This window comes from Manduca sexta, chromosome 24, assembly GCF_014839805.1.
Source record: "Manduca sexta isolate Smith_Timp_Sample1 chromosome 24, JHU_Msex_v1.0, whole genome shotgun sequence".
Classification (NCBI taxonomy): Eukaryota; Metazoa; Arthropoda; class Insecta; order Lepidoptera; family Sphingidae; genus Manduca; species Manduca sexta.
Genome location: NC_051138.1, coordinates 11,456,490 through 11,483,975, shown reverse-complemented (window position 1 = coordinate 11,483,975; position 27,486 = coordinate 11,456,490). Strand labels below are relative to the sequence as shown.

Sequence of the window (27,486 nt, the reverse complement as noted above, 5' to 3'; positions counted from 1 at the left end):
GTCACTCGATCACGTTTAAAGTTTTCGATAATTTCCACACCATTAATCTAAGTTAGGCACCGCGCAGATCGCAAAACGATAGTATTGACCGGCCTGCGAGTATATTTCTATTCATACATGTGGAATATAAAACTTATTACCACCATATTGCTACCGTAATCAACAGTTGATTAGACGACGGTTGCTTCAACTAAATCGCAAAATTTTATGTTGTGTGTCGTGCAACAAGTTCACAGCATCTGCGCGGAGCGCAACAAGTCGACAGCATCTGCGCGGCGACTAAAGATAACAAAAAACATCCACGACATTTGAGAGACGGTCTAATAAATATTTCCAAGTCATATTGTTTCATTTCCTCGCCGAACCTAAGTAAATTTATAAATGACAGAGGGTATTTTTAATAAAGGTGGCATAAAGTTACTCTTTTAATTATGAAGGTTTACTTTCATTAACACTTAAAGTGGTTACGGTGATAACATAATAAATGACATTAAGTCGGTGCAAATTAAAAATGTTAATTAAATTATTGTGATAATCATGTGCTAATTAGTGAACAATAGACATATATAAGTGATGGTGTAAAAATTTGGGCGATGGTGCATTACTGGATGATGTCATGGCGGTTGTGGATACCACTGCTGTTCTGCGCTTTAGGACAAGGTGAGTTGTTTTATCATTATTCTTGTTTCTCACGTTTACGTGAATGTTAGACGTTGTTGAATGTTGAACGTTTCGAAGACTTTGCAGCCTTCTTGTTATGGGGCAAACTAAGGAATTATTCATTCGAAAAGTCAAAACTACATCGATATCTACCAAAATTTTACCATTATAAAAATATTTTTTTTTTAATTTAGCTGTTGACAGTCTTTTCTACACAAAATGTGCTCACAGTGTTGCAGTATGCCAGGCTGATTTCCAGATCGTTAGACTTATTTTATCCAAATCACTCCAATTGTTTATGTGTGTTGTACTTATCAATTGCATAACTTTTATCGAGGAACCAGCCTTTAAAACTTAATTGTATTTATTGAATTTTCACAGCAACAAGTATCTATGATTTAAAAACAACCTTTCTCGAAAATATGACTAGACTAAATAATTTAATTTAAAGTAATAATAATAATAAATAATTTATTTCCAGATAATGTACAAAAACAATTACAGTGGTGAATATTTCTAAAATATAAAAAAAACATCATACCATTATTGTATCCTTACCAGCGATCTTTGCAATAGGCTTTAGGCCTGAGGTCTACTTCGGATAATGAACGTCGAAACTTGGATCCGAAACGAAGAAACGACGAATATTTTTGCGATAAGATATTTTCATAAAAAAGTATTATTAATTCAAAGTAAATTTCGTAACAGTGTTCATGATGCACTTACAATGTTACCCTTGCTCCCAAACTTTGAATATGTTAGTAATATTAAACTATAGTCAATGAAGAATAAACAGGAGCTACTCCGAGTCACTGTCATCGTGCAGTTAAAGTGTTATCATATTGTTTCAATGAGCCTGGAGTTAGAATGAGACAGATATGCTGTTAGTACGTATATTCTCTAAACTTTATAGAAAATATATAATTTATTTAAAGAGCATATACGATTTATTTATAGGTACATATTATTGTACCAAATTTCGTTTATAACCTGGATGGATTGCCTAGAATAAAAGTAGTAAAGGACTGATAGAAGAATATATTTTTTCTCTGCCCGGATAGCGACTACCGTACATAGAACCATATCCAGTCATAGTTGCCCAGGCAAGTGTGTTACGTTCCGTGATTAGCCTGTGTAATGTGTATTTAATATGGTCCCAAGAGGTCGGCATCGGGCATAATAGTGTCGACTTGCGCGGGACAATCATCTCTCGTTTGTCGACTCCATATACCATCAGGTGTAGTGAAGTCACTTCATAGTGCCCGTATGAAAAAAGAACATTATTGTTACTTTATAGCATAAGCGGCGATAGCCTAGTTGGGTGTGGAACGGACAGCCAAGACGAATGTCCGCAGGTTCAAATCCCAAGGGCACACACCTCTGACTTTTCTCAAAAATCATGTGTGTATTCTTTGTGAATTTATCGTTCGCTTTAACGGTGAAGGAAAACATCGTGAGGAAACCTGCACATCTGAGAAGTTCCTCTGTAGGAATTTCGAAGGTGTGTGAAGTCTACCAATCCGCACTAGGCCAGCGTGGTGGACTAAAGCCTAATCCCTCTCAGTAGTAGAGGCGGCTCGTGCTCAGCAGTGGGCAAGTATATAATACAGGGCTGGTATTATTATAGCATGTTTACACGACGAATTACGCTGTGGTTTACTGTATTCCATGCTAAATATAAATCAAGTTGACTCAAGTATTCACATCGATCAAGATAATACAGAATGCAGAATGCAGAAAAGTGACCTCAACACTTTTTTTAGATCGTCGCTTTTATTTTCGTCGAATACTAAGTAATTTAACTAAATATATCTGAACACCGAAAATATTGTCGCGAAGATCGCAAACGCCTTTAAATTATTTGTTATTCGACAAAAATACTAGCCTTATCCGAAGTAGCCTTTAGAGATACATTTAGCATCTAGTATTATTGGACTATAGACATGATTCGAGAATACACACTCTTTTTTGATGAAAATATTTTTGACAAGATGTAGAACAATATTTTCATACGGATATCCGTAAATCAAAATATTTCAGTGGTAGAGAAAGTCGGTGCTGAGTGTTAGAGTATAATAATACACTTCTGGCATTATTATATCAGTAGCTTTTGTAGGCGACTTCGCCTTCTTGATAGAGTTTTTTGGGTTAAAAACTATATCCTTTCCAAGGCCTCAAACTATTTCCATGTCAACTTTCACCGAATCTGTTTTTTAGTTTCGCGTTCATACGAACAGAACTGAAGATTATGTTTTATAGCTTCCGCCCGCAGCTTCGCCCGCGTGGATATCGGACTTCAAAAATGGAGCCGGTCGCGAACGTTCGAGAATGTTCGTTTTACGAAGCTACTCGCTAGGTGATTCGCTAGCCTCTAGGTGCCAAGCAAGCCGCCTGCCTGTGCGTTCGCGACCTTATATATATCTATCTTCTATCTATACTTATAATAAAACTGTAGAGAGGTCAATTCTGTACATGAAATATATTTCCAAAATAACTATCAGGGGGTGATTAGGGATCGATACTGATGCCAAAAATGCAATTAGTAAAATTTTTGTCTGTCTGTCTGTCTGTCTGTCTGTCTGTATAACCGTTATAGAAACAAAAACTACTCGACGGATTTTAACGAAACTTGGTACAATTATTTGTCATACTCCTGTGCTGGTTATAGTATACTTTTCATCACGCTACAATTAATAGGAGCAAAGCAGTGAAGGGAAATGTTGGGAAAACGGGAGAAGTTACTCCATTTCTCAAGCTTCCGTCGCGTGTGCAACCTTAATGGTTAAAGCTACACAAAAATCATGTATGACGGAAATGTTCGCCTTAAAATTATATAAAAAATATCCCACGACAGCATATGTCTATCTTTTATGGTTGACTCACAATAACACGTGTAGCTCCCGATTGCATAGCAGTTCGAAGCTTTCTCATTATATTTGTCTACTCTTACGTTTATAACACTCTCAGTCAGCCCCGGATCTAGGGGGGGGGGCAAGCCAGGGCCCGTGCCCCGCGCGGCGAATTTAGAGGGCGGGAAATTCAAACTTGGCAGAAGAATACACATCTCATCATTAACGCAACTTTGACTACTGCGACATCTATACTCTATACTATTATATAAAGCTGAAGAGTTTGTTTGTTTGTTTGTTTGAACGCTCTAATCTCAGGAACTACTGGTTCAAACTAAAAATTATTTTTGTGTTGGATAGCCCTTTGTTCGTGGAGTGCTACAGGTTATATGTCATCACGCTATACCCAATAGGAGCGGAGCAGTAAAGGATAATTTCAGGAACTACCGGTTCGAACTGAAAAAATATTTTTGTGTTGGATAGCCCTTTGTTCGTGGCGTGCTATAGGTTATATGTCATCACGCTATACCCAATAGGAGCGGAGCAGTAAAGGATAATTTCAGGAACTACCGGTTCGAACTAAAAAAATATTTTTGTGTTGGATAGCCCTTTGTTCGTGGCGTGCTATAGGTTATATATCATCACGCTATACCCAATAGGAGCGGAGCAGTAATGGATAATTTCAGGAACTACCGGTTCGAACTGAAAAAATATTTTTGTGCTGGATAGCCCTTTATTCGTGAAGTGCTATTGGTTATATATCATCACGCTATACCCAATAGGAGCGGAGCAGTAATGGCTAATCTCAGGAACTGCCGGTTCGAACTGATTTTTTTTTTTGTGTTGGATAGTCCTTTGTTCCTGGAGTGCTATAGGCTATATATCATCACGCTATGACCAATAGGAGCAGAGCAGTAACAGTTTCAACATGTTGCAAAAACGGGGAAAATATATTATTTTTGAGAGCTTCTGTTGCGTGCGCTGCGTAAACGGTTAAAGTTATGCAACAATGATGTATGACGGGATTGTTCCTCTTAAAAAGTTATACAAAAATTTATTATAAAACAAAGTCCCCCGCTGAATTTGTCTGCCCGAACGTGTTAAACTCAAAAACTACCCAACGTATTAGGATAAAATTTGGTATGGAGACGGTTTGAGACCCTGGGAAGAACACAGGCTTTCGGGAAAATATATAGCGTGACTTTTATAACGGAAAACTTTAGCCTGAAAAACTTCATAACGCGGGCGGAGCCGCGGGCAAAAGCTAGACCAGTATATAACACACATAAATTATTTCCCGCGGAGCGCGCAATGATGATGATGATGACAAAAGTAAAAATATAGGTGGTTAGGGGCGGCATTATCCAGATTTTGCCCCGCCTTCAAAAAATTCAAGATCCGGGGCTGCTCTCAGTCATCCCTAATTAAAAAAGTTAACATTATAAAATATTTCATAAAAAAGAATCATAGAAATCGTTATAGAAACACCAAAGTTATACATGAAATACGCTAATGATAAGCCATCACGCGTGAATACTGAATCATGCTATATGCTTCCTTCGATTTCACCAGGATCCCATCATCAAACCCTGACCGGACAATCGGACCACCTGCATACCACCATACATTAAAAAAACATCCCGACAAATTGAGCACCTCCTCCATTTTTGAAGTCCGAAATCCACGCGGGCGAAGCTGCGGGCGGAAGCTAGTACAAAAATAATCCTTATAGCATGATTCAGTATTCACGTATGATGGCTTATTATTAGCGTATCTCATGTATAACTTTGGTGTTTCTATACCGATTTCTATGATTATTTTTATGGAATATTTAATAATGTTAACTTTTTTAATTAGGGATGACAGAGTGTTATAAACGTAAGAGTAGACAAATATAATGAGAAAGCTTCGAACTGCTAAGCTATCGGGAGTTACACGTGTTATTGTGAGTCAACCATAAAAGATAGACATATGCTGTCGTGGGATATTTTTTACATAATTTTAAGGAGAACATTTCCGTCATACATGATTTCTGTGTAGCTTTAACCATTAAGGTTGCACGCGCGACGGAAGCTTAAAAATGGAGTAACTTCTCCCGTTTTCCCAACATTTCCCTTCACTGCTTTGCTCCTATTAATTGTAGCGTGATGAAAAGTATACTATAACCTACACAGGAGTATGACAAATAATTGTACCAAGTTTCGTTAAAATCCGTCGAGTAGTTTTTGTTTCTATAACGGTTATACAGACAGACAGACAGACAGACAAACAGACGGACAGACAGACAGACAAAAATTTTACCAATTGAATTTTTGGCATCAGTATCGATCCCTAATCACCCCCTGATAGTTATTATTTTGGAAATATATTTCATGTACAGAATTGACCTCTCTACAGATTTATTATAAGTATAGATAGATAATATATAAGGTTTCCAATTGTGTAATCTGTTGTAGCGATAAGAAACACATATCATACTAACTTTAATTTAAGAATAAGTTAGTGTTTATTTTACACGAATATTTTCACACTAACTCTACACGGCGACAGTTAGATGACCGCGGAGATCCAAGATTTAATAAATGATAGAGCCGAACCGGGAGAGAAAAATAGATGGTCCGCGTGGGCTAGGGTGCTAATATCTTATAGAAAATTTATTTGAAATAATAGTTTTGTAACTGAACTCTTTGGTCAGTGAGATTGGTGTAGGTCTACCACCTTCTTAAATTTCTTATTCCGCGTCTTACTGGCATGCGGAATAAGATATTGAATGTGCGGTATGACACAGACGGGCGGAATCGCGATAGCCTCGCTACCACATCATAAGATGGCGTGGCGCATGTGTTCCACTCATGGCGTGGAGATAAAAGCCTGTATGTGTACATTATATTTATTAATACCTCAAAAATTGTTAAAGCGACGCAATACCTCTTCTTAGTTGATATTATATTGAATATACATATATTATATATATTTCTAGTGCATTATACCATCAAATATAGTATATACTAACTATCTTGTGTCTGGATAAAAATTGTAAAAAAAAATCATCAAATTATTTTATGATACCTGAGAGGGTTGTGCACTCATTTAAAAATTGTTACTTTATTATTTTACTAGTAAAAAATGAACTAGTCTAAACAAAAGAGATGTATTATACCTACTTTATACCTTTACGCTGATTTTCAAAAGCGCGATACTAAAGTTTCTTGCCCGTGCTGCTCTGATAGAAGCCCCTTTCTGAACTATTGGTAGAGTAACAATTTGACTGGATCGAAATAGTGTTAAGGAATTTATTGAAGCAAATAAAATGTTTAATTTCAAAAGACTGACTTTCATCATCATCGTCATCAGCCATATAAAGTCCACTGCTGAACATAGGCCACCCCCAAAGATTTCCAGACGGACCCGTCGAGAGCAGCCTGCATCTAACGTGTTCCTACGACCTTTATCAAGTCTGTCTTTAGCTTAATACAATAATAATAATAATATCAGCCCTGTATTATATACTTGCCCACTGCTGAGCACGGGCCTCCTCTACTACTGAGAGGGATTAGACCTCAGTCCACCACGCTGGCCTTGTGCGGATTGGTAGACTTCACACACCTTCGAAATTCCTATAGAGAACTTCTCAGATGTGCAGGTTTCCTCACGATGTTTTCCTTCACCGTTAAAGCGAACGATAAATTCACAAAGAATAATAATAATATCAGCCCTGTATTATATACTTGCCCACTGCTGAGCACGGGCCTCCTCTACTACTGAGAGGGATTAGGCCTTAGTCCACCACGCTGGCCTAGTGCGGATTGGTAGACTTCACACACCTTCGAAATTCCTATAGAGAACTTCTCGGATGTGCAGGTTTCCTCACGATGTTTTCCTTCACCGTTAAAGCGAACGATAAATTCACAAAGAATACACACACATTTTTTTAGAAAAGTCAGAGGTGTGTGCCCTTGGGATTTGAACCTGCGGACATTCGTCTCGGCAGTCCGTTCCACACCCAACTAGGCTATCGCCGCTGTACTAGGCTATCGCCGCTTATATTAATTAGCTTAATATAATTGTGATAAAATATTGTTAATATTAATAAACTAAGCGGTACAGTTAATCACAATATATTAAATGTTTCAAGGGAAATGGGTAAAACGTTGTTCTATATTCTGTTATGAATACAAATTGAAATAATGAAAACGCGTGCACGCGCAGAATTCTTTTATGAACAGGAAAATAGAAGGGTTAGTTACATATTTTATTCACGTAAATGTTGCGAACATAATATAAAGATACCCATCATAGTATTATATTGTATTGAAACACCGTCGTATGCTTACTAAACTTTTTTTTTTAATATAACCGATAGGCCGATAGGATATAATTGACACTTGAAATTACATTTATTTTTCATTAATCATGTCATGTTCATTTTTTAATTTTATGTTTTTATTCTTTATTTGTTAGTTGGCTTGTTAGGCTGGGTGGTAGTCATAAAGCACTTTCTCCGCAAAAACAAAAAAAAGAATAAAAAAGAGAAACCTCGACATACGTACACACATGCATACCCACGCACACACACACACACACTTTTATTTCTGCAGGGATAGACAGAGGCGCAAATAGTATACCCCCTATTCTCCGTGTGTACTGCGGTCCCATGATATTATAAAAACCTAGCGCTACTATAAAACATCATGTATTTGCTTTACTTTTTCAACAAGTGCCACTATATGCATTTATTATTAATATTAAATTTCCATCTGCACCACTGCTCTATGAATTTAATAATCTACGGTCTCAACACTTCACAGATTACAGAGAGGCGATGACAGTTAAGACTATCTAGTGTAATTGGCTCACTGCAATCTTATTTTTTTTTACATTTACATAAATATACAATTAATGAAGTAATTTATTGATGTTATAAATAGAATTAGGTTTATTGTGTCCGACGATGTAAAATATCTTAATAGAGATTATGCCAATGTATGTTTATATAACAACATATTATTCAGGTAACGGACACACATCTAACATAATATTAATGAATACTCCTGTTCAATATAACATATATATTTCGCAGAAAATGATAATTCGTACACAACACGTTCTCTAAAATCTTTTAATAAAATCAGCACATTTGTGAACGCGCCCAGAAATTGTATTCAGAAATGTTCTATTAAGCAAACATCTGAGATCTCGGGTACATAACAAGACAAGTCCCCGCGCGAATACGACAATCTCCTTTTAATTAACTCTAATTGGCGCTTTAAGAGCTAAGCCGAAAGTAAATTACTAAGAGCAGGTCAACTCTTAACTTGAATTTATATGAAGGCTTAAATGTGACATTTGATTAAGCGAATATAATCTGATTATTTTTGGAAAATATAAGATTGTTTAAAAATCAGTCGTAAATAAGTGAGTGTGTATCTTTTATAAGATTAATAATATATTTAGCTGTAATATTAAATTAAAATTGTTTCAATAAGTATTATGATAATAAACCATAAAAGTAATTTTGTTTAACAATTTAATCTTTTATTTAATCTGTCAAGGAACTTTTACAATTCTCTTGAATATCGCTACTGCTTATTAAAATTTATAAAAAACATCATGTATAATATTAAAAATTCGAAACCATAATCGAGCTGGATTGCTGTCGTTGTCCGGCTTGTGGTACGCGAACCGACAAAACATAGGCAATATAATAGTTTCGTGTCAGATGCAGCGTATCCACCGGACCGCGAAGCATATCGGTCGACCCCAATCGGACGCTTTGAACGGAAAAAAATATATTACACTACCGTTTACTCCTACGATCGGGTCGGCCGCACGCTAATATTTCTTTTAAACTTTTTAATGTCTGTTTTACGCTTATCAGCTGTCTCTATTGCCTTTGTTGCGTTTACTATGCCCTACTTAATGTGGAGGTTATCTCTTTTTAGTTTTTTTACTGTAGTCAGTTGACGTCAGGTTTTGTTTGCAGGAAGCTTTAGTTTATTATATCCAACTTTAAACGCTATTTTTTTTCATTTATTTGACTTTGCGTTTGCTCGCGGCTTCACTCGCGTGAAGGAGTTTTCCGGGATAAAGGCCCGCTGTATATTTTTCTAGGATAGAATTTAGAAAGTACCTATAACCTTTCCAGGATCAATTATTTCCATAGGAAACTTCATAAAAATCCGTTCAGTAGATTTTGAGAAAATCGATAACATATAGGCAGACAGAAATGGCTCACGTTGGTCGCAATGGCTTCCACATAAAAGGTTGATATATGCTGTAGCAGACTTTTCTTTTGAATTTTAAGAGAAACAATCCTAAGGTATATCATGTTTGTCTAACTCCAACGGTTAGGTAGCATTCTTTTCCGACTTACTCAATAAGTAGTAAATTGTAGCCCATGTGTTATTCTGATGTATAACCAATATTACTGTAAAGTTTTATCCAAATCCGTTCAGGAGTTTTGTCTTGAAAGAGGAACAAACATACATACATACATCCTCACAAATAATATTAATAGCATAAACGATATGGTCAGTTTTAATGTATAATAAGAAAAGCAAATTTTCATTAAACTGTTAAACCTGATCTCTGAATTTTAAATTTGCCAAGTACTGTATGAAATTCCATTAATTTAGTTTCAATCTAGTAACATCTGATACAGTATACTCTGTTGTTTGGTGACATAAATAGGGAAAGCCCTTGCCTAGAAACTATTAAAAGTTTATCATATTTAATTGCAATTTGCTATTTGGAAATTTTATCATCTAAAAGTGCCTTAAGGCCCGGCGTTTAGCCGTCCGGATTGCATGTTGGCCTTCGCGCGACCGCCGTCCCGAGTCCCTAACACTATATGCGCCCTACGTACGACCTACCAACTAAAACTCCGTGGTGGCCCTCTTAGGCGCATTTAACTTCGGCTTAAATAAGTAATAGGTTAGATATCTATTTATCTCCGAACAATATGAGCGTATTGAATTGTCCAAACATCAAGATAACATGTGACCACTCGTACGTATGTAATAGGGCTACCGAAGGTCCATTATGCGGTAAGATTATAATGAACGGTTATAGGACGAAATCACGGCGACCACAGGCGTTTATCTTAGGGTACATTTCAGAGCGCTTCGGTGTACAGTTTATGTGTAATGGTAGTAAGATATATAATTAGGCTGTCGAATCTAATATTATAAAGAGAAAAGATAATATTTTTATGTTTGTTTGTAGTGGACCAACTCAAGATCTGACGCAGAATCTGACGTGATCTGACGTATGAAGTAGTCTGCCTATACGTCACGTTACTAGCAAACGTGGAAGTTGTAGTGGCTGCCTCGAAACGATTGTTGCTAGAGTTGAAAATGTTAATGAAAATTATTAGATTTTCGCAAATTCCCCAAAAACATTATTGTTAATATTTTATTGTAATCTATGTCGACAGCCCTTAATAAATAATTTTTATCTGTAAATGTCGAATATAACAAGATTATCTATGTAATAAACACACGGTGTGAAAGAATGTAAATAATTTCGCACTTGGAATACAAAATATTATTTTTTGTTTTGCTGAGCATAATGTAAATATTATCATAATAAGGATTTCAATATAAAAACTCTCCATGAATTCATAATAAAGAATAAAAAATACTAAGACTTTGTTTACAATTTAGGTGGTCCTTATTTACTGACTTCTCTGATTCTTTAAGAATAATACTACATTTGGATGTCAAATTGCTTGCTATGATATAACAAGGTAAAAACAAGATGACACACAAATCAATAACACCTTACCTCAAAAGAAAAAACGGTAAAGTGCGAGTCGGACTCATGGAGGGCATGGAGGGTTCTGCACAAACCTATAGTTACATAAATAAAGATTAAGTTTACTGTAACCTCTTTTCCGTTCTAAGATAAAAAAAAAAAAAACGATTCGATTTTTGAAACTTGCTAAGAATAAGAAATTCTCCCGTCGCCTTGTGTCGTCACTCCTTTCAATCCGGTTCAGTCTACGTTGTTTTATTTTTCGTTAAACTAAAATAAGTATACTTCAATTATGTTCAAAAAAAGTTTACTGTTTGATAGTGGTGAATAATGAATTATTCGAATCAACTACGATTGACTACACGGCTTTGCTTTCAAACAAATTGGATGGTATTCGGGTCAAGTTGTTGGAAATGGTTTAAAAATATTCCATGGGACATGACGATGGTTGTGAATAAAATGAAAATATCTTTTCTTACTTTAAATTTACTATAATGTCTTGATTTGGACCAGGTAGCAAGTGTTATTGCGCACGAGGTACCAATGCAATTGAAGTGATCATTGAATTAAAAAACAAACATTGACGGTACTGTTTACAACCATGTCTAATAAATTTTGTTGACTGACTAACTTCAAACGATTTAAATTCATATAGGTATTCACAGAAGCTGGAAATAGGTTATTATCTAAACTACGCAAATAGGCAAATAATCACTAATATTTCGTTGATAAGCTCGTTGTTAACGCTCCGATGAGAATAATAGCATCTGTAATAACATGAATATGTTACAATGCCGAACTTAGCATTATTTTAACTTGGTTCCAGTTCAGGGAGTAATTAATAAAATCATAAAATACATGGTACCATAAAGCTGGATTTTATTAATCCCACGCACACCATTGTTATTTATGGCGAAAGTTTTGTTTTTACTTTACTAAATTTGTTCTTTATTGTCTTTAAATTAGATTACTTCGTAATGTCGTTAACGTATTTTCTGGATACAAGACTTTTGTTTGGATTATTCTTAAGTGGACACGAACTCTTGCCTTTTTATCTCTGAAGGGAAAGGCAGAGCCGCAACTAATGTAACCGTTTTCGGCTGTGTGTATTCCGTCTCATGATACGTAGAAGGCAAGCTTATGTGATACCGGGTAAAAATTTTATGTCAACCTGTGAAAATAACAACGCATCTCACCTACCAAATAGTTTGAGCGGGGACCTAGTTTATTTGCTCCCGACCGGGGCCAAACTAGGTTGGGAGACCCTTGTATTTCGCACCGGGGGCCTGGGTTACCTAGCTACGTCACTGTTTGCTACAATAATAGAAATGACATAGAAATATGTCTCATTCTAAATTAATAGTTAGGATGAAGCAAGCATTTATTCATAGCGTTAGCAGCGCTTGTAAGAAGAGTTAGAACTAGATTTCTTCTAGCCGTTATCGTAGACACATAGCCGCTATATATTATTCTAAACCTTCTTGTTGTATGATAACAGCACAATAAAATAGGAAACTGGAAGTAGTAGAGATGTACTTTATTTCCCACTTGAGACGGAGAAATTGTTTTATAAAGCAGGTAGTTTATAAAACACAATAAAACATAAGTATTGGGCGTCGTTTCCTATTCGAACTAAAAGACAATAAAGGCGTATATTCAATGGAATTGATTATTCAAATGAATTTCCTAAAATAATTCAATTTAATAATAGAATTTCATCGAGCTACTTGAAACCCACGCAAACAAATATTGACCCAATTTGTATTTTCGTATCGTTACAATTAGCTAGAAACTATTTCGATATACCTGTGATGCTGACATCACGGCATTAATATTACAGATCGACAGGCTTTGAAACCAGTAATCATAAAAATAATAATTAATAATTAAAGCTATATCAGCGCCACCCTGTTAAATCTTTGTAATTAACTTGAGGCCTGTTAATGGACTGCAGTGGGACCTACATGAATTAAAGGCACATGTAACAGCTATCTTATTATTAATCAAGCTTTAGGTAACACGTCTCTAGACATTGGGCAGATTATCTGAGTTACACAGCGCAGGCCGCTGAGACCAACCGATTGTGTTACCTATAATAATCTTGTTATTGATGGTTCGCCAAGTCACCTATAATAATACTTTACGAGCGATGTATCTTCGTATGTATAGGTATTAGAATTAATATATTAACGTTAGTAAAATACATAATCTTACTAATCTTATAAATGTGAAGATGTTTGATGTTTGTTAAAGGTAAACGCAAAAACTGGTGAAAGAAGTAGGATATAATTTGCCAGATACAATGATCAAGATTTCAGTGTGAAATTAGACAAAGTACACGCTAGAGGTTTTCGCGCTGTCGCCGTGAGCAATACTTGAGTACTATAAAAAGGTATAAATATAAATTTTTACCATTTTTACTCACGTTATACACTAAAAAGTCGTTTTTCTGTAAGACAAAAAATGCAAACTTTAGGTAAAATACTGTGACATCAAAAGCCGTTAGGTTTTATGCATTAAATGTGCAGTTTATCTCCGACACGTTTGCCAGCTTCCCTTATTTAATTTAACGTCGCGCGACACGTCACCCGACCGTCCTTCCGGCGAGGAGACACGTTCATTGTCCGACTCCGGTGATGCGAACGCCGGATGTATGTAGCCGGATGTAAACCCCCCATCCTTACCCCACCCCTTACATCCTCATATCCCCGAAGACGTTTACCTACGTACCGACCGTCTTAGTGAAAATTAATGTAAGTTCAAAATGTTGCTGCAATTTGGCGCTGGATTTTCAACTTTAAACATAGCATGTGAGGTTTTAATTTGTTTCGGTTTTACGTTGCAAAGGTTAAGCGACACTTACCGAGTACAACATTTGTGTTTGTCTCCAAAATACAGAACAATGGTTATAATTTCTTCTCATTAGGAGAAGAATCGCTCGAGTGCGCTTATACGAAAAGGTATGGTGCAAGTCTGAGGGTGTTTAAGGAAAGTCTTATTAGCTGCGAACATTTTCTCCCATATAGAAACACTGGGTGATTAACCTTTCAGGCTAAAATTATGCGAAGGAACTGGAACATACTTTTTTGCAAAGTCTTAGGAACTATACAGGTTTATACATCAATTTTGAAGACGGCTCCTATGTAATTTAACTATAGGGGCATTCCACGTGAAGCGGGCACGAAAAAAAATTCGATGTCTCAGATTTTCGTAATATTTGATTATGTTATACCTGTATATGTCCTCGATCCAGATACAAAATATTTTTAAAGTATAAAGTCTGGTTAGCGAGTTAAGGACTTTAAAGTTTTGACTGGCCGGCTGGTATACGCCACTTCGATTCCAATTATCAAGTTTTTAAATGTTACAATAAAATAAATAAATCAATGAAATAAATACTTAATTTAATCGTATTTTTTTATCGTATTTTTGGAAATTGAAAAAATATTTTTTTTCTTTGAAAAAATTATATTTTAAAGTTTCAAACTTGAATTTCACAAAGTTGGCATATTTATATATTTTTATTTTTTTTTTATAAAAATAGCTACTATTGCATAGATAATCCCTGCGATGTGTCATAATGGGCTGAGAAGTCGTTTAGGAGCTAGACCGGTTACAGTGCCGAAGCGCGGCGGCCGCCTGAAAGAGCGAAGTATTAAAAACTTTCAATTAAACTAAATACTTTAGATCAGAGTATTTTATCATGTTTTGCATTGCTCTAAGGATTCAATTACATCTGATTATAATAGCTACATAGCTATATTTACAAAGTTATACATATATTTGATATGTAAAGCATTATTATTAATGATATATTTAACACTCATTGCTACGTTCACAATACATGGCAAAATCCTTGCAACGCAATTTTTTTTATACCTCGCAAAGAAAAGTAAACTGTTAAATAATAGATTTTATTATATAAGTACACGGCTACGTGACTCCACTGCATCTAATGGTGAGTGGTGTGGGGTCTAATAGAACGTCGACTGACGAAAGATGATTACCCCTCGGCAGTCATCACAATTATGCCGGCCTGTTGAAACCGGATATACACAGGCTGATGTCGGAATGCAACAAACTCAAGTGAACTACTATGGCGGGTTTTATCACGTTGTGTACGGTGGTCGCTATCCAGGCGGATATAAAATATATCCTATCCCAAGCAAGTAGATAAATCAATAAGCAAAGAGGCAATTGCACTGATAGTATTACGAATAAATAAAACTTCACTTCGTTAAATTTCAAAGATAAAACACAAATTGAAGTTCTTTGTAAGCCCGTAGCATATTCTGGTAGAAAAATCGATTCAATGCTTTACGGGAAGATATCTGGAGCATGCAAACATTCTCAGACACGTTTGAGCCATCAGTTCGCAGCATTAGGTGTGGGTTCAGAGTATACGCGGCGCCTCACACAAACGCCACCTAAATCTACAAAGAATAAAGAAAGCCCCAAAGGACTGGAATCAGGCAAATAGCAATCCACTTACCTCGGGATTATCGGACTTTTGATTTCCTTTGTTTTAACGTTTCCATTTAGACGAGGCAAACTTTGTTTAGGAATATTTAAATGCGACATTTCTCCTTTTAATTCTTTTATTGTTTTGTGGAATCCAAGGAGTGTTCGATATCTTCCACACTGAATTGCGAACTTTTTATGTTTATGCTTTTATAACCGTATGAATGTTATGGATTCATGCTTAAATAAATATTTTGCGTAGTTTTAGTAAAAGGTTAACTTCAGGATAAAAAGTATTGCACTCTGGGATAATGTAGTTTTACTATTAATTAATCAAAGAATTTCGAAAATGTGAAAAGTATTACAACAGATGATCGCGTTCAAACCAATAGATAAATAATTACTGAAATACTTATTAGATGGTTTAGAGGCAATCAAACAATCTTCAAAAAATCTGTTTTATTCGTCATTAACGATAGCTTTTTTCGGTCCTTCCTAAAATTGGACCAATCAGAACAAAGCTTTGTGGTCATGGTTACAAACGAGTTATTATGATTGGTTCATTCTCGGAATCAGATTGAAATATTGAGATTTGGACCGCTTATTGAAAACGGTTGTTAATACGCCAATTCTAATTATTTATTTCATTACAATTGGGTCCTATTTCATAATTTTGTGTAAATGCTTATTCGCTATATAAATTTATAAGATGACTTAATACAAAAATCAGACTATAATCTACTATCACAAATAAATGATAATAAAATGAGTACTATCTACATTAGCTGTTTAATATAGTAATTGTGGAATAAAATTTACTTGAAACTTTAACACTATAGTACACTATAGTACTGGTAGTTTCCAGGCTAGATCTCAGCCGCAAAGGGCCAAGTACCAAACTCAAAGTTTGAGTGTGGTACTAGTTTGAGTCTCAAACTAGTTTCTAGGACTACCAACCTCAGTCCAACTTTCAATTCCCATCCCAACCTCAAAACTTCCAGCAGTACCAACCTCAGACTTCTTCAGTTCAGATGTGGACCTTTGTTCTCGCAGCTTCTTAGGGGTACTCCCATTGTTATACGAAGTAATATTACATCCCTTGCACACGAAATACTTGACCATAATAAACTTAAGTGTTAGTGTTACTTATTTTGTTCTTTGTCCTCTAACACATAAGATTTAACATACAAGCAAAATAATTTGTGAATATTTGCTACATCATCAGCTCGTTTCAAGGGTTCTTGCGGGAAACTTTTTGGAGCCGAGCCAATCTCTGATGTCGGCTGACCACATTAATATTATCTAGCGAAGTAAAAAAGTACGTTTACAGAAAATGTAATCCTGAATATATAGAAAATATTTTGTAAATATCTTGATAGTATAAATTGTAATCTAATGTGGTGATAGAATAATCTGCTTTGATGATTCTACCTATCTAGTTTTATACCATTATTTAAATCTTCGAGGTTTATTATGTATCATTTTATTGGTCCCTTAAATACAAAACGAAATTTGGATATTTTAATTAAATGATCCACAAAATTATTGAATAAAACTTTCGACTACTCCGCAAATGAGTTTTATTTCAGTGCACTCTATAAAATTTTGAGTTAATGCAAAATCTTATAACTAATAAGCCAGACGGCAAATTATAATTCTTAACATAAGTAAGGTAGATAAAAATAATACAAGCTTTAAAATTTTAATTTTCTCTCATTACCCGCGATGTAGGAAGCGCTCAAGCGACAGACGTCGACGTGAGACTCGCAGCGCCGAGCTGGGTGGCGCGCGGAGGGTCGGCCACCCTCCGGTGCCTGCACCAGGTGCCGCCGCAGCTCCTGTACAAAGTCGAGTTCCTGAGATCCGAGGCCAAACTACTGCAGTATGTGAGGGAGAGAGTACCCCCGTTCACGAACTATACTATTCCAGGAGGGAGGATTAATGTAAGTACGGAAAAAATGTTTCAATGATTACGAATTACTGTTTTACGTTGGAAAGCATTAATTATAAGTATCGATAAGATATGTTACGAAAAACTTCGTAATTTTAAAATATTATCTATAAACTGCCAAATTATCTATCATATCAGCCTTCATAGTTTTTCTTTAGATGTACATACTGTTCGTACTGTACTATAAAACAGCCACAACGTTCATTAAAGAATTGTTTTCGTGAGTTGCAGTAATTATTAATCTAATCCGTTAGAAATCGAGCAAGGGGAATGTTATCTTCCTAAACAACAGTAAACCCATACAACTACTTAACATGTTACCTCAACGAAGAAATATTTTTTCGTTATTTCCTCCTAAAACGTATTAATATTATATGAAGCAAAACCGTGAACATCCTTTCTCTTGAAATTGGTTTTAGAAATATTATTCATGTGAATTAAAATTAAAATATGTTCTATCAAAACTGTGGGATGGTTATACATAAATATAATGTATTTAATGACATAATTATCTGAGTTTTTCACTGATAATATTACTACAGCAATGGTAATTGGCTATTACCGAATTATTCTCATACGTTACTCTTACCCAATGTCTGTAATTGTGTATGCATGTTAAAAGAAAATACATTTCCAACACAAGAAAATATATCATAATTTTTTTAGTACTGACGTAAAAACGAACATTAAATAGTAAGCGATTTTGTAACTAGCATCCTGCAAAGAAACTTCTAGATTTATGCAGATTTTCGGAGACACAACTTTATAGCAAGATATTATTTCTTACGAATTTCAATAACAACACATAGTTGAGGATCAATAGGGGAAAACTGAAGCGCCTAACTTGTCTTGATGAGACTCTTTGCCGAAATTTCCTCGTGTAAAGAGTTCTTAAGTTTTTTCTTCTTTTGGCACAATTTGCGAACTTCAAGGAAAAGGAATCGTAAATGCCACTACAGTTGTCGCATTCGTCATTAAAAGAATCAGTTCTGCTATAAGTCGGTCTTTCTAGTCTGAAAATATTGAAAGCGGAATTGGCATGACTAGTTATTTTGGCGAAAATCAGAAGATATGTTAAGATTAACCGACTATTACCAACCGAGACGACCTTTCTTACTGAGAAATCAGATTTTTACAAACAAATCTTTTTGCATCGCGTGTTATAAATTCCACCGAGTTATATTAATTTAACATGTCAAAAACTTTCTTAATTTTCCTTTGGTTAAATTCACATTTTTTATTTAAAACTGGTTTTATTCTTCATAATGAGATTTGGAAACTTAAGTATTTTAGTTTTTATTTGATTTTCGTATTTGGCTGTTTCAAAAAGATCTTAAAGTTGTGATCTCATCATCTAAATTAAGTATACCGATTATATACACTTCGCCAACTATATACTTACTTTTAGATTTTAAGTTGAGTGACACTAATGATACAGGCAAGTCGCTCGCTTGTTGTACCACCGACAGTCCATAAACAGTAACTTTCAAATTCTGCACTACATTGCACTTAACAATTACTGTGACCACAATTCTTTACACCATTAAAATATTTATTCAGTATCTATAATGCTAACTACAAACCAACTAATTCACTTAACTTATTTCCTATCAGATGTCCCTAGCGACGGAAAACTCTATAACCATAGAAAATCTGGAGCCATCAGCGTCCGGACTGTATTGGTGTGAGGTGTCCCTGGAGACTCCCATCTTCACCGCAGCCTCCCTTCCTCATAGGCTGACTGTCGTCTGTAAGTAATTTACGTACAGCAAAATTTCCGCGAGTTGAATACAAAATGATATATTACAATGAATAAGTCAGATTTCACAAGATAACTCATAATTTCTGATTATGGACTGCGTGCAAAGGTGAATTCAGAATTGGAGATGTTGTCACGTTCCTTGATTTGTTGGTCGGGTTATCGATAGAATTTTATTATTGTTTAGTCATTTTTTATATTTTCGTTAAGACCGGGAACTTCGGGAAGCTGTTATAACCTTAAGTTAGATACCTAAAATATATAAAATAGTAGTGAAAAAGACGGATTCGAATCTAAAAGTTGTTTTAACAATGAAAACTACATCATTTTTAAGTAACGCAGTCTATTTCTATAAAACTACTTTTATTGCTGAAAACGATTCTCACACGACTGCAACCGCGTGCAAATGATACTCATTTATAAACTTTGAATTCATTTTAGGCAAACATAATAATTTACGTTCTTAATCTGATCCGCATGAATAAATCATTGTGACATATCCCAATTAAAGTAATCCGGTAGCAGAATTTAAATAATTAAATTCGCATTCCTAATATAATAGCTCGATTAACACAAAAAAAAAAAAAACTAAACCGAATCTTGGCGTCTACAAACCCGCAGTAGTCATGAATATAAATCGTTCAATTTTCCACCGTTTCAGAAATGATAGCCATTTAGTAACAAGCACTGAGAGAGATAAGGCTTGGCATTTTGTGGCATCAAAATGGCTCTGTTACGAATGTAGGAGTTATTTCATAAGGTTTTAGAGAAAATGTACGTTATTTTAGAGATTCGAAGTGTTTTTAAAGATTTTGATGATGTTTATAAAACTTAAATAGTAAGCTGAATTGCTAATTTCTAAAACTAATAATATATAATCTCTGGACAACGTTGTGAGTGGCGCATTTGTATTTTTTTATAAACAACTTAGTCATTTGTCGACAATTCTATATGGGTATCTGTGTTTGTTCCTTAAAAATATATACTTTTTATTCATTCCTTTGGATGACGAGACGAGCTTGCCGTTCACCTGATGGTAAGTGATACGAGCGCACATAAAAAGTTAAATATCATCCAATACTTTAAATTATAAAGTATTGTTTTGTATTCCACTGCGCTTGCCATCCTGAGACATGAGATATTAAGGCTTATTATGTTCAATAGTTACAGCGGCTACAATGTCCTTTAAAGCGGAACACAACAGTGACTACACACTGCTGCTTGGTGGCAGAAATAGACATTGCGATGATACCTACCCGGGCCGACTCTCACATATGAGAGACCTACTATTATCATAAATAAATAGATATGGACGTTTTGTGGCTCAATTTAAATGTTTTGTTATTATAACTAAACTTAGGACGGTGGTTAAAAAATAACCTTATATTCCCATAATCTATAATATAATAGCATCATTAATATGTTACTTTTACCCATACTTGGTTAAATCCAAACAATGGTTCAATTCGGACACGGAGCAACCTAATGAAATTGTAAAAAAAAAACTATACCACCTATCCCTTTGCGGATAACGGCGTGTACTTATATTTTATGTAAATGAATTCATAAAGATATAGTATTTTGCACGCTCAAACTTATTTAAATTATCTTATTACTATCATAAATGCGTAAGTTTGGATAGATGTTTGTTACTCAATCGCACCAGAACGCCTGAACAAATTTTAATGAGATAGAATGATAGACTATAGTCTGGAAAGGCTGTTTATCCCTAAAAAATATATACAGAGACATTTCCCTGTCGTTGAAAAACTTTTTTATATACACGGAGTCGCGAGCAAAAGTAAGTTATACCATAATCTTGTTCAATAATTTTACAGTGGATGAATGTTAGTAAGACTCGATATGTTCATTTACCTCAAATAACAAACACTTGTACAATAAATTATGTTCTCGCAGACGCACAGAAACACCCCCCGATCATAACATTTGGCAAGCCAGACGTAGTGGTTGGCGGCCTGCTGCGAGCCAACTGCACAAGTGCGCCGGCCGCTCCTGCTCCTCGGCTCACTTGGTACATTGACAATGAAAAGGTAATGTTTTAAGGTTTATGCACAACACAATAATAAAACAATAACGTCGCTCTTTTGATAGCAAGTTTTACAAATACAGGAACAATAATACCTAAAACAAATAAACTGTTGTTTAGCACTGTACTGTATTACATTAGGTATTTAGTGTAATTTTATTTATAGTTCAATGCTGACCGGCGACAGATATTGATAAAGCAGTCCCAGAGATTCCTCGATCTTTACTGTATTAATTTCTCTCAGGTTCCCGAGGACTCAGTAAAATACTTCTCCTATCGCGTCTCCAGCTCCACAAGGACCAAAGGTGGAGGAGGTTACCGTCATAGGAAACACCAGCACCGATACATTGCCCCCGAGTTCAACTACACTGCCAAATATTGGGCATTGATCAGCGAGACCACTTACTCTCCACCAGTCAACTTAACCAAACATCATAAGTGTACATTGAAGGAGTCCCAAACGGAAGAAATGGCGAAGGTGATATTCTTTCCAGATATTTTATTATAAAGTATATTGTTATATGATGAATTAAAGATTTTACTATACATAATTTAGAAAAGAAACAGATAGTTTAAGATTTAAATCCAAATCAGGTTCAAAATATTACTATAGCATAAACTTTCTGAATATGTAAAGAGCACCGGTCGACCCAAGGTTGATTTAACTTGTTCCAAAGAATTACGATATGGTTGTTATATTTTTGAAGTAACAGCTCAAACTATAGTACAGTTATTACTAAATTATTTCTTGTGACGCACACAACTTTCGCTAATAATGGCACCATTATAAGATGTATAACATTGTATAATGCATTGTATTATATAATATATACCTCGTTGCTCATTGTATTTACCTACATGTAGAGTAAACTGAAGCTATCAATACGACATTGACACGTGGAATCATTGTCTTTGAGTTGAATGATAGAATTGTTATCAATTACTAATCTATCTATATTATAAATTCAACACATAAACCTAAATTTTACGGAACAAAACACATCGGTCTTTGAAATGTTCGTATAAAAGATAACTAAACAAATATTGAATGCAAAACACTTTTAAGAACATGAATTCCAAATTCAATGAACCATAACAATAGATTGAAGTGGATAAATGCTCGAGCATGCGGAAAACAAAATACACGATCTCGTCAATAAAAAAGACAATTTTATTCAAAAGTCGACCTGCTTCGACAGTGAATTAATCCCATCGGTTCTGTGCGAGCCGTGTCTTTATTTACTCTATTTGGGAACATGATCCATAATGAAATCAACAGGAGCTCGTTTGTTTGTAAATGTGAACATTTTGTGCATTTAATGTTTGTTTTTTTTTATTGGAATTTGACGGTCTGCTATGTGACTAAATTTGATGCTGATTTAATGATTATAGTTTCATTTGTTTATGTTCTTTATTACCAAACCATTATATCATGTTTATAATAGTGATATTTTAAATGTTATACAATGATGTGACTAGTGTTGTTTTAATCGTAAATAGTAATTTCTCTTGCGTTTTGGGAACTAGAAAAAATGTAACAAAATAAAAAGTTCAGGTAAACAAAGGCTTTGAGATTTTTACTTCATTTTACGTAACAATTTGCACTTCACGACAGATGCAAGAAAAGCCTCGGCCCCCGCCAGTAACTCCAATATCCTTGTGGGTGTCTATAGCAGAACTCCGAGCTCCAGCGCACGGCAGGCTTCAGTTAACATGCACGGCGACTATACCTGACGAAGTGGGTCCTGGTGAAAAATATGCTGATATCAAGAAACAGACCGTGGCTGGTGAGTGATTAGAATTATTGTTTACATTCTACACACGGCTAAATTTGGTTTTGCCACAATATTCTGGTAGATTTTGTTGGTACTGTTTTTACACATTCTTATTAAATTCTTGTCTATGTAATTAATAAAGTGTCAAGGTAAATTTAGAAAAACAATTTATTCCTATAAACTCAATAACATTTATAATCATACTTTAATTATTAATGAGGAATTAATAGTATTCAAGCAATTTCATTAAGTACATCTGTCATATTTTATTGTTTTTTTAAGAGTAAAAAAAAACTATATTGTTGTCGGGCACAAACCTAATTTCTAGAAAGAATTCCAGATCAAAATAGAAAAACATGCAAACGGTATATATCAGATGTTAAAACGATTTCAAATTCTCAACAACAAAACCTAATTGCCTTTGGTGATTCAATTCTAAAAGTTTGCCAAACAACGGGCAATATGAATACCATTTATTTGCATTAATGCGTTTGAGAATCTCGATTCGCTAACTTCTGAAGTTTAAAAGTGAAAATAACCAAGTTCCTAATACTTTACCCGCAGTGGCAATGAACGAGTTGAATCTGAAAAGGCCACGTTCAGAAACGAGCCAAGCTAACGCGACAGCCGTTTCCATCCAAAATTACCACCCACTTTGGCTTCTCGGCTACGGAATCTTGCTCCACGAGCTCCAACTACAATTACTTTAAACAAAGCATACTAGCCAACGGACGCCACGCCTCGGATTTATATGTATAGTTAATTAATATATTGCTTACATGTCTTTTGTTTATACAATATTGTTTTATCCTATATCAACGCTTTCGTCTCACTTTCAAGGTAAAATGGTTGTCCCTAACTGAATTTGTTTTGCTAGAAATTTTACGGATATCCATTTAGATATACTTATAGTTATATTCCTGTTTAACGTAAAACCTTTTGCTTATAGAAATATAAAATAATATTAGAATATATTTTTACTGTGTTCATACAATAATGTTCAATTGTGGAAATAAGTTTATATTGTTACAGAAATTATATAATTTATAAGATGTTACAGATTGTCGGACACGCGTTACCACTTATCTTCCTGAGCTTCTGAATCTAAGTCAATTATAATATCTTGTCTAATCTGATTGCACCTACAGGGTATTGTTTGTATTTATTTCCAATTATCTATTTCTATACACGATACATCCATTTCCCACTATCAAACTATTGCCACTGCATAGCTATCCGACATGCAAGTATAATTATTGTGTAATCTCTTCTGGTTCTAACAATACAACTTGTATAGCGGTTAAATTCAAATAGATGTGTATTAAACATTCATTTCATAAACAATGTTAATGGATATGGTAAGAGCATTATGTTATTGAACATGTTTTGGTTAATGAGAAACCGCCCTTTGCTTTATGATCTATAAATTATGTACAATATTAACATTTCAAATATGTACCGAAAATTTAATATAAATTCATGTCTTTTCTTGCTATCGCTTTAAATGTTGTCTATATAGATTTAAAATCATCATGGAATATTCAAAATAGTAAAATATTGAAACTATAATGTAGTCTCAAATATTCTTGCTCGGTACTATATTAGTTACTTTATTACGTTCACAGAATATTTCATGTTGGTAGGTGATTTCAAAGTGAGAATGTATTTTGTGAATTATTGTCTATGATATTTCAGCAGAATATTTTCTATGATAAATTAGTGTTAACGCTGTGAAAGCAGATTATGGTATTTAATCGTAATTACCAAGAAGAATTCGATTCACTTGCATAATGGCGAAGTTACATATCGCTTTTTCAGAGTTTCAAATTTACTTTATCAGTTATCAGTTAAAATATTCTTGGATCGTGATTTGTGCAGAGTGTGTCAAGTAAGTCGAATTCATTCATTTGGTGTGAAAGTCTTCCTGCAGCTCTTTACACTGACTATTGTAGCTGTTTGTTTGTTAGGCTAAATGATGTGATAAGTTAAGAAAATGTGTATATTGAAGCGAAATATATTTTAAAATAGATTAATTATTTATGTGCTATTGTATAGAAGAAATTATAAAAATAACGTATTGTAGAAATAATAGATGAAATATGAAATATAACTGACAATCGTTTCTGATTATTTTTAATATAGTTTTAGTTTTACTTACGCTATATTAATATGTAAATCATTTATTATGAGATAAACATGTGAAACTAGTTATATTTTTAAACATTAACTTATATCTTAAGGATCGTTATCTCATGAATATTTTGTTTGATTTCATTTTAATGAAACCGTATATAAATTTACATCTCTACTTGTAACGAGTAACCTTTTTGTCGTATATATCACAATACAGAGAAATAATATCATTTATTTTAAACAAATCTTAAAAACCAAACAGCGACACAACTTTCATCCTAATCTAATTTTACTACCCCTTGAAGAACAATTTCACAAAGGGCAGATATCACCCACAATATAACATTTACCAGCACTAAAATAAATTTGAGACAGAAAATGCATTCCAAATAATAGAATAAACAATATATACAAGGACAGGGTAAACAGCATAATGAAATAACTTCGTCAACCGCAAGTTACACTTTTGTGTTGAAATTTGACTTGGTTGGGCCAACAAGCTGTACTTATGATAATTGGTACTCAGAATAGATTTATGATGATAAACATTTGTTTGTTCTTATGACATAACCATTTATATTCTTACTTGTTATCTTATTAGAGTCCACCCTGGATGATAAGGGGTTTTCTGCGCGTTCGTGTCGTTCTGCGCGTTTCTGGGCCTGGTCTATTAACAAGGCGTTATGGTGTGTAGTTAGGCTATCAAAGACAGTGTTCCGCCAGACGGCTCCTCAGCTAGGCTTTCTTAGCTCATCCAGTTAATAGCAAAGATGATAATATCATGTTTAATATCCATATACCACAGTTTAGGGCTCAGTTAACAGTTTCGTGTGGCCGGATTTCCCCTTCTCGTGTCTTTACAGCCATCAAAGAAAATGTCCCAAAACAACTTCCAATAGGGGACGCTGTTTAAATTATCTAAATATATTATGTAACTGGCCAATGATGATGATGTTATGATATTTTTGTTATAAGTAGTTACTGATTATAATTATTGGAAATGGTGTTTTAGAAAAGTAGGATTGTTATTACAGCTAGTACTGCTGGTTCTGTACTTGGACACAAATAGTGACAGATTCGTCTGTTATGAGTGTTTACATCTCAGTAGAAACTCATGACAGACTTCGATGGAGAGATATTGCACTTGGTAAAGCTGTAATGATTCCAGAATATCTCAGATTTCGACGGAGTCAAATGCCTTATGCAAACAATCCCAGACACAGAGAACGATTATACTCTTTGAATTTTTGTATGAACTTTTTCACTGCATGGATATGGTCTAAGGTGCTATATTCTCCGCTAAACACCACGCACAGATACACAGAAGCTTGAAATAAGTGGATGTCACAAGTCCAAAACAGTTCATAACCGCGCTGGTGGATTTGTTAATGACGTTGAACTGAAGAAGTATGGGCATTAACATAGATGGCGATTAAACCTTAAACTTACGTTTCGCGGACAATATAGCCTTAATAGCGGAATCTCTGGAAGACCTGTATCAGAGGCTGAATGACCTGGCATCAGCCTCACAGCGTATAAGTTTTAAAATTAATCTAAATTAAACCAAATTCATAATAAACAATCCCCTTGGCACAAACTCTGTCGTTGTCAATGACCGTATCCTCTGATTTTCCTCTGAACATACCTTACAACGATACTACTATAACTTACCTTAGGCAACTGGGTAAATTGACGATTTGCTGTCGCTGTCTTAAGGTCGCTGGCAGAAACTGGGCTCGATAAGCTAAAGCCTGGGGGAAAAGACGAATATTGGAGGGCACCTTTATCCAGCAGTTGGCTGCTGAAGGCTGATGATGAACGGCAAAGATGAAATATTACGTGTGAATATTTCATATTTCTAACCTCAAAAATGTGCCAGGTACTCATTATAAATTAACATGACCATAAGTTATATAAAAAAGGAACTTTCTACTTGTGAGTCTATGACTGTTAGCGATTATGAAATATTTACGTCATGAAAATAGTAACAACGAGTTACATAATCGAACACATTAATACTACTAGCTTTGTAAAATGAGTTGATATTTAATATGAAATGTTTTCATTTAATTTTGATTATTTTGGAAAGGTGGAAA

The 27,486-nt window shown here is 34.7% G+C and overlaps 1 protein-coding gene across 1 annotated transcript; it reads left to right on the top strand.

The window, feature by feature from the left end:
* The first annotated feature begins 462 nt into the window (after nucleotides 1-462).
* LOC115443063 lies at nucleotides 463-27,223 on the top strand. The gene is made up of 7 exons (XM_030168327.2): nucleotides 463-660; nucleotides 17,457-17,668; nucleotides 19,291-19,426; nucleotides 21,353-21,486; nucleotides 21,727-21,960; nucleotides 23,098-23,269; nucleotides 23,822-27,223. Exons 1-7 carry the CDS (start codon nucleotides 594-596, stop codon nucleotides 23,965-23,967), a joined length of 1,101 nt encoding a protein of 366 aa, XP_030024187.2. The 5' UTR covers nucleotides 463-593; the 3' UTR covers nucleotides 23,968-27,223.
* The last annotated feature ends 263 nt before the right edge of the window (nucleotides 27,224-27,486 follow it).

Bases quoted from the DNA above. Each gene is read 5' to 3' on its own strand.
- LOC115443063 (XM_030168327.2), top strand. From the start codon at position 594: ATGGTGCATTACTGGATGATGTCATGGCGGTTGTGGATACCACTGCTG. The intron at 19,427-21,352 runs GTAAGTAATTTA...ATGTTCTCGCAG, and splicing joins TCATAGGCTGACTGTCGTCT to ACGCACAGAAACACCCCCCG. The intron at 21,961-23,097 runs GTGATATTCTTT...ACTTCACGACAG, and splicing joins AAACGGAAGAAATGGCGAAG to ATGCAAGAAAAGCCTCGGCC.